Source organism: Lycium barbarum, chromosome 9, assembly GCF_019175385.1.
Source record: "Lycium barbarum isolate Lr01 chromosome 9, ASM1917538v2, whole genome shotgun sequence".
Taxonomy (NCBI): Eukaryota; Viridiplantae; Streptophyta; class Magnoliopsida; order Solanales; family Solanaceae; genus Lycium; species Lycium barbarum.
Genome location: NC_083345.1, coordinates 107,151,471 through 107,160,405, shown reverse-complemented (window position 1 = coordinate 107,160,405; position 8,935 = coordinate 107,151,471). Strand labels below are relative to the sequence as shown.

Sequence of the window (8,935 nt, the reverse complement as noted above, 5' to 3'; positions counted from 1 at the left end):
TTATATACTTTTTTTTGGCAAAATATTAGTTATAATATACACTTATACAATGTAGATGTTATTCAAACATTATAAATACAAGTGTATATATCTTGTATAAATGTGTGTGACTGTGTATATATCTTGTATAAATGTGTGTAAGTGTGTATAATCTTGTATGATTGTCTATATACTTGTGTATAGGGGTGTACATAGACCGGGTTGGTTCGAATTTTTTAAACACCAAATCAAACCAATTGCGTCGGGTTTTAAAATTTATACACCAAACCAAACTAATAAAATTCGGGTTTTTCAACCTCGGGTTTTCTAGGGTTGTTCGGGTTTCTCGGATTTTTCGGATTTTTTTTTCGGAATAGTCTTGATACAAAACATATAAGTTTTACTTTAAATATTTCTTTAGTCCTAGTAAGATACAATTATATAATTAAGATGTTTCTTAAGAAAATAACATAAAATGTGAGAAGAGTGATGACATTGTATTAAAATATTCAACAAAAGCTAATATAATCGGTTAAAATAAATATTGCTAATTAACAAGACATAAAAGAAAATGACCATAATCTAAAAATACTAAGTCATGCTAAAATAAGTATTAATTATCTGACAAAGAAAAAAAACTTAAGTTATGTATTTTTACTCTCTAAATCAATTATGCAAAACTAAAGAATAGATATCCAACATTATTGTCATTTCTAGTGGTAAATTAAATTTCTTTTGTTAGGATTAGTGTTGAGTTGGTTTTGGTTTGGACTTTATTTGAGTTACTAACATCCATAGGATATAAAACTTATTGACATTCAAAATTCTAAGTTCAAGCTTGAATAATATGATAATAGATAAAAAATTACGAAAACATTTAAGAAATATTTATAAATTACTTTATAAATAAATATTTTTATGTATAAAATATTTTAAAAATTGAATACATGTAATGTCGGGTTGGTTTGGTTCGGTTTGACTTTTTTTCGTTAAAACCAAACCAAACCAATTATGGTCGGGTTTTTTTTCAATACCAAACCAAGTCAAACCAAATCACTAGTCGAGTTTTTTTCTCGGTTTGACTCGGTTTATCGGTTTGGTGCGATTTGTCGGTTTGCTTTGTACACTCCTACTTGTGTACATATAAGAATGTATAAAGGTAAATTTTTGTGTTTTTTTTTTTTCTTGATCTTTTCTCGAGCTGGACAACCTCCTGAACTCACTATCTTGGGTTAAACAATATTAATGATATCATTGAAGAAAACAAATTAAAGAACTAAAATATGTCGATGATGTGTGTATGAGAAGGAATAACCGCCTATTTTATCATTGACAAAGCAAAAGAGCTGTCACTTTTTTTTTTCTATATTTAAATATATATTTTACTAATTGTTAATTGGTCCTTCTTCATCTAAATTCAAATATATGTTTAGTAACTATTTAATTGAAATCCAACAAAGTCTTGCATTGACAAAGGAAAAAACGCTACCTGTTCTATTTCTTTCTCTTTTTACATTTAAATATATTTTTATTAATTGTCTCATAAAATTAATGGTATAATGTGGTAGGAGATAAGTACACAATGGGAATGTTGAACCATGCTCAGCCAATAGCATTGGCCGCAACAATGCTGGTTGTATGAAAAAATGCTAGGTTTTTCGAATTTGGGCCTATTGTCTTTGGGCTATATATTTGGGGTAATTTGTAGGATTGCCCTCGCTGGGGGTGATCTTTAATTTTTACCCCTCAAAATGGTGGTCTTTAAATTCTGCCCTTCAGGCAGAATTTCTGCCCATGCAAATTCTTCCTGTGCAGCTCAAATTCTGCCTTGTGATTTATTTTTTTTAACTGAGCTGGGATTCGAACCCACAACATTGGAGTGTTAGGCGAGGGGTAAAATTTAAAGACTACCAATTTGAAGGGCAAAAATTAAAGACCACCCCAAATAAAGGGCAATCCGCGCAAAAAAAAGATATATTTGTTAGGTTATGACTGGGCCACCTCAATTGCAGTGTATGTGTATGAGCTGTACTTATGTGTAATTATCTCTAAATATAACATGATTATATAAAATTCTTATCTAAAATGTATATATAACTTAAACTCTTTTGTTAATATATCGCAAATGCTTAGAAATATATCCATTCATGTTTTGATCATATGAAAGAACACAGGCTTCTCATCTCACATTACACACCCTCAACCAGATAATACAAGATCGCTTATTCTGATCACAATTGACTTATTCTAATATGCCACTCCTTAACACTGATAAAGATGCTGATCAAAGATCAGTCAAGTTACAGTATAAAAAAGTAAAATAGCTTATTTGAGTCTATGAAAATATGCATTAACATCTGACATCTCGGTCCAAGGCGATTCCATGGATGATAGTTCCCAGCCAAATGATGAATTTTCAAAAGACTTCAGAGGGATAATTCCACCCATCTTTACAGGCAGACAGTTGATTTATCATATGATTACTCTACTAATAGTTATTATCTCAAAAAATCACTTTTTTTTGTCGAAGGAATATTAAATCACGAAGAAATGTGACTTTCTGAGATAAAAGCTATCAGTTGAGTGACAATATGAGAAATCAACCCAAGAAAGACTAGATCGATCACTCATTAGCTACTTTAATCACCTGTTTTCCAACATTGCGACCACTAAAAAGTCCCACAAGCGCAGAAGGGCCATTTTTGAGGCCTTCAACTACGTCTTCAATGTATTCAATCTTTCCTTCTCTGATAAGAGGCAATACAATTTCTAAAAACTCTGAGTATCGAGGGAAATAGTCGATGTAAAGAAATCCTTCAATTCGGACACGCTTGTAGATAATTTCCATCAGATTTTGGACCCCTTCAGGTTTCTCCACCAGATTGTATTGGGAAATCATCCCACACACTGCAATTCGACCAAAGTTTCTCATGTTTGGGAGCACTGCATCCAGCATCTTTCCTCCCACACTCTCAAAGTAGATATCTATCCCTTCTGGAAAGTATCTGGTCACAATCAACAAGAACAAATATCAAAGTCACGGTTTTCATGTGTTAAGAATATACACTGAATAGATCTACCAGTTGTCTTTGACCTGAATTAGTAACATGTTTTGAAGCTTTGCAATCCTATTTCTAAGATAGACAATATAATATCACTATAGTTGGATGAGCTTACTACCAAAAAAAGAGAAACTTCGAGAAGGGAAAATTGTAGCTCAATGCCTTTGGGTGATCTAGTGCAAAATATGACCAAATTAATAGGTTTTGTATAATTATACGTATAATATAGATATAATGTATACTATACATATAATATACATACTATACATATAACATAATCAGAGGATAAGTTTTTGTATATTCAGGCCATATTGGTAAATAAGTTTGGCCGAACTGTACATAGTGGTAAGTTTCCCATTCCAGAATCCGTTGGTAATTTGTCCGTAAAAAATGTTTCCGACGATCTTCTTGAATCTTGTCAGGAAGAGACATTACTTGTTAAGCCTTGGTTCTCTGGTTTTTGGCCAAATATTCAGAAGTTTTCAGAGGATAACTTTTGCAAAGCCGAAAAACGTTAATATGTGTCTCACACAACTGATATTAGTTGTATAAGACTTGTTTTCATTTGACCAAAAAGTAGATCCGAATTTTACACTTTAGGTCTACAGATAAAAAGAAATCTTACACAACTAATGTTAATTCTGTGAGGCACAAATTAAAAAAATTCTACAAAGCCACTCGTATTAAAATTAAAAAAATGAATATGAAATTTTGGCACAAGGTAAGACTAGGAATAAAACATTTTTATATGGCTTGAGATTCTAATATTGAATAAAAGTTTACGTTACTCCTAATATTAATCCGACACGAGGAGGATGTGAAGAAAAGTCAAAAGATTTCTTGTGATACATCTTTTCTAGACTTCCGGTCAATTTTCAATCAAATGTCTGTTAGTCTAGCAACAGATGACGTTACTAAAGATTACAACAATCAAATAATTGCTAGGAACTCAACTGCATGCGTTGCTTATCGGTCAATGAAATAAGTGAAATATTACAGAATATATAATATTTAAAAAATTAATAGATATCATCAAATTCTGAGCTCATAATTTAGAACTACAATGAATTTAATAATAAAAATAATATTAGTAAATTGGACAGTGTTTTGGCGAAATCTTTTAGTGGAGTAAATATTAGTGATAATATGTCTAGCTAGCTATTAGTTGAAGTAAGTAATGTAACGTTAAAAGAAGTTAAAGATAGTTATAACGGAAATGAAATGACTTCCACCGATGAGTGAGAGAAGTCCTTTACCTCCTTTTGATAGAGTTTTTTTTTTAATAACCAAACATAAATCTTTATCGTGAAAAACATTTCGTGACAAAATAGACTTCGTCATATATATATATAATAACAAACACACGTGAATCATCACTTATTAGGAGGTTAACTAATTAATCAGTATTAGGAAAACAAATACTTAAAAGATATTTAATATGACTAATTTATGGTACCTTTTCAATGCAGCGTCAAGATCATGCTCTTCTTTGTAATTGAAAGCCTCATCATATCCAAACTTGTTCTTCAATAGATCAACCTTGTCAAGAAAACATAATGAGTCCATACGAACATTTATATGGTGATCTGCTAGAGATTAAACAATCAATATTAAAAGTGTATTTGGTATAAAGGAAGATGTTTTTCACGGAAAACATTTCCAGGAAATAAGCAGTTTTTATTTTTATTTTTTATTTTCTGATATTTGGTGAATATATATAAAATATTATCCCAAAAATAGTTGTATAAAATCTAGGCAACAATATTGGGGTTGACGTGGGCGCTAGGGGTGGCCGGGAAATGGGGTAGGGGATGGATGAGTTTGTTGGATGGGACTAAGATAATTGGTATGATATACGGAGTATCATTTATAGAACTTGTTCTCAATACTTCTAATCAGGAAGTCATTTTTCTCGTTTTTAAAAAAATTGGGAGAAAATATATTCCAAAAATTTTAAACAGCCAAACATAAAAAAAAAATTAGAGTAACACATTTTCTAATTAATATTTTCCTCCATACAAAACACAACCTAAATTAACTTACTTTGTCTCTACTGCCAGCACAACCAACAACATAGCAACCCGTAGATTTAGCAAATTGGCCAACGAGCTGACCAACAGCACCAGATGCTGCTGATACAAATACTTTCTCTCCTTTCTTCGGTTTACAAACTTCATAAAATCCACCATAAGCCGTAACACCAGTCATCCCTATAGGTATGCAAAAATCAAACTTTCCGAATTTATTACACCTTCCGTCCCATATTACTTGGCTACATTACTAAAAATATATGTCCCAAATTATTTGTTCATTTATAAAACCAAGATAAAATTAATTAAATCTTTTCCACCTTACCCTTAATATTAAATGTTCTTAAAAATAATCAATATCGATTAGAATGTATTTATTGGAGAAACATCTTTTATTTACGATTTCTTAAGGATCGTGCAAAAGAGAAAGTGACCAAGTAATATGGGATGGAGGGAGTATCTCAACTTATTACTCCCTCTGTTTTAATTTATGTAATATTCTTTCCTTTTTCGTTAATCCCAAAAGAAATGACAGACAATTTCTGTATTTACTACTCCCTCCAAATTTATGTGACACTTTTAGATTTCGAGAATTAACGAGTTATTTTTTACTGCAATTTTTTCATATACCTTTTAAATACTTTGAATTGTCAATTATTGTGATTTATAGTACCTTTTACATAATTTTCAAATATGTAAATTTTAGTTCAAGAAAATTTCCTTATTCGAATTCAAAGTTAAAATTAAAAAGTTTGACTTTCTAAATCCGAAAAGTGTCACATAAATTGGGATAGAAGAATAACAATTAACTTAAACTTTTCATTTTACCCTTAATGAAATTTATAGCCACACAAATATCTATAACATGTTTTAAACTATAGAATTCAAAAGTCGATCTTTCATTTTTAAACTTTGTATCTGATCAAATAGCTTCACATAAATTGAGACAAAAGAAGTAATATTAAAATTGCTTCAACTAGCACGATTTCTAAATGAGAAGATTCAAAATAACAAAATGTGAAACATTACCAAGGATTCCTGTATAGTATGAAAGGGGTACATCAGTATTTTCAATCTTGAAAAGAGCAGAAGGTTCTTCTATGACACTGTATTCTTCCCATCCAGTTTTTCCCCATACTAAGTCACCCTTCTTCAAGTTTGGATCCCTTGAGTCAATCACTTTAGCTACTCCAAATCCTATTATTGGCTGTTTCCAGAATTTTTTTTTTGTTTAGAATAGAAAATAGAACAAGCAATCACACTGCTAACGTTTTATTAAAAAGAAATTTGCTAACTTTTCTCGAACACTCCATGCACGTGCACCTTAAACTTAAATATTACTATATTATATTCCTGGTTTTCGTTTAATCAAATGTATATCAAAGCGCCACCATCGACGTAACTAAGTGATGGAAAATCAATAACGATACAAAGGTTATGTACTATGCATGTACCTTATTTAAATAGATTAAGGGTGACCTTTGGATTTATTTTAAATTATCTCAACCACGTCATCAACTAAAAACTTAAATTATTAAAGAAAGCATGTTTTTATTATTTATACTAAAGTTATATTATGTTTCACACACTCCCCACGTGTGGTCCTATTCTGTCGCATGGAACTACTTTTTGCTACTTGATTGATGGTGAAATATGATCCCAACAACTTTTGCTAATCTTATCCCGCATTGAATTGTGTATTTACCTAGCAAAAAGTTTAAATGAAATGGTCACATAGTTGAAAGGATAAGTTATATAATAAAACAATATGATGTCAAACATCTCTTGGAGGTACGTACGTACTCCCTCTATTTCATTTAATGAGTCACTATTTTATCATTAGTCTGTTAAAAAAAGAGGATACATTTTATATGTGAAAATTGTGTATATTTCAATTTTTTCATATTACTATTAATGACATGCTTTTATAGACACAAAAATCTCATGACATATTTTAGATTATCAATTTCAAAAATTCTTCTTTCTTTTTCTTAAACTCCGTCAAATAAACTGAAACACACAAAGGATATTTAAAAGTTATTCCCTGTGTCCCAATTCATGTGCCACTTTTAGCCTTTTCGAGTCAATTTAGCTAATAGTTGAAGCTAAATTTGATTAAAATAACTCAATATCTTATATAAAATTAGTGCTATAGGTTGCATGTCAATATGATAACAGAAAAACATTTTAAAATATTGATCAAAATTCACATAATCTGAATTAATCTCTCCAAAAGCCAAAAGTGCTACATAAAGTGGAAGAAAAAGAGTAAATAAATAGTACTACGTATAAAACACATAAAGAGAGGGAATTGTGGATACATACAGAACCGGGGGAGTAAGAAGCTGCAAAGCCATCAATATCAGATTTGTTCATGAGATTACGCATGTAAGGATCACAAGACAGGTATAGATTCTTCACAACAATTCCCTTTGATCCTTCTGGGACTTTCAAACTTATTGTTTTTTCTGTACTTATATACATATCTGATTCTTCAGGGAAGCCTCTCACATAATCTTTAAATAATACCTGCTTGTTCTTAACCTCTATTGCTCCCTCACCTGCCATTTTCAGTTAAACGTGCACTAAATTCCCTCAAACTTAATGGAGTAATAATATTTTCTATGTTTATAGTTATGAAAGTACCTATGGCTATAGCTATTTATATACATAGTATGGCTGCCCCCAGCAACACCCCGAAGGGACAAAAAGTAAAAAGATCAGATTATGTAATTAATTAAGAAAAGGTAAACTATTCTTGGGCCCGCTTAGTTCAATAAATTCGACAGCCATTTCCTCCTCACTATAAAATGGAAAATGAAGGAGGATGTAATCCAAAATGATTTAGTCGTAAGAACATATTTATATTCGAAATCCAATATTGAAAGGTACAAAGGTTGATCAGGGGAGAATTATTCATTTTTTTTCGATTTTTTTTTTTTTTTTTTTACTTTTTTCACTTTGTTTGGCCATAAAAATTCTAAATACAACTTATTTAAAAAACAACTAAAACTTGTTTTTCACTTTTTCTATTTGCTATTTTGGACCTTTACTTTATTTTTTTATTTTCAATTTTTACCCCAAAAGATTTTATGTTGCTCAATTTTTACCCTAAAACTTCATACATTTTTTTTCACTGGTCAGAAGCAATTTATATTGCTCAATTGCTCTCCACTCCAACAGCATCGAACATCGTGTGCTAGAAAGCCTCTAAAATAAAAGAAGCAGGTGAGAATTTTGCAACAAAACCATCTTAGAGATGCTCTATTTTTTGTGTACACCAGTAAAACTCCCAGTTGCAGCCTTTTGTTTGAAAGAAACCATCAGTTTTGAGCACTACATAAGTTGATCTCAAGTATAATTGCTATATTTCTTGTCTTGGTTTATGTTTATTAATTGCTTTGGATGGTTTTGCTAGTTTTTAGACATTGAGGGGTATAAATCATATTTCATTTTTTTTAGGAAAAGTATATTTTAACAACCAAATATTACTTGCAAAAACTATGGCCAAACACAACTCCAACTTCAAAAATTCCAAAAAAAGTGATTTTTTTTTTTTGCCAAACGCCTACTTACTTGTGGACCTAGTAGACGGTAGTTAAGAATTTGCTAAAGACTTGGTTTTGAGGAAAGGTAAGAGTGTAGGAATCCTAATTTTGGTAAAAACCCATTTCACGTGAAACAGGCTTTACTTTCTTTATTTTGTTAGGATTTGATTTGAACTGGCGGCTACTAACGCACTTCCAAAATTTTATTGAAAGAAAATTCAGAATATTATAGCATTGAAAACTCAAAGTAAAGTGAGGTGCAAAGAAACAAGTTGGATATCTGTTCCTGAGCGACCTGTCAAGTTGTCTTGAGTCA

The 8,935-nt window shown here is 30.9% G+C and overlaps 1 protein-coding gene across 1 annotated transcript; it reads right to left on the bottom strand.

Annotated features, from left to right (window-relative positions):
- Window positions 1-2,105: 2,105 nt before the first annotated feature.
- LOC132611379 (2-alkenal reductase (NADP(+)-dependent)-like) lies at window positions 2,106-8,336 on the bottom strand. The gene is made up of 5 exons (XM_060325812.1): window positions 7,397-8,336; window positions 6,101-6,278; window positions 5,085-5,251; window positions 4,498-4,580; window positions 2,106-2,984 (listed from the first exon to the last, which is right to left on the bottom strand). The coding sequence occupies exons 1-5, from the start codon at window positions 7,637-7,639 to the stop codon at window positions 2,603-2,605; spliced, it is 1,053 nt and encodes a 350-aa protein (XP_060181795.1). The 5' UTR covers window positions 7,640-8,336; the 3' UTR covers window positions 2,106-2,602.
- Between the last annotated feature and the right edge of the window lie 599 nt (window positions 8,337-8,935).

What these genes read in the sequence shown, in the direction of transcription:
- LOC132611379 (XM_060325812.1), bottom strand. Translation starts at nt 7,639, where the DNA reads ATGGCAGGTGAGGGAGCAATAGAGGTTAAGAACAAGCAGGTATTATTT. An exon ending in CTTCTTACTCCCCCGGTTCT is followed by an intron (nt 6,279 to 7,396) that starts GTATGTATCCAC and finishes TTCTGGAAACAG; the next exon opens with CCAATAATAGGATTTGGAGT. An exon ending in GTGCTGGCAGTAGAGACAAA is followed by an intron (nt 4,581 to 5,084) that starts GTAAGTTAATTT and finishes TTTCTTGACAAG; the next exon opens with GTTGATCTATTGAAGAACAA.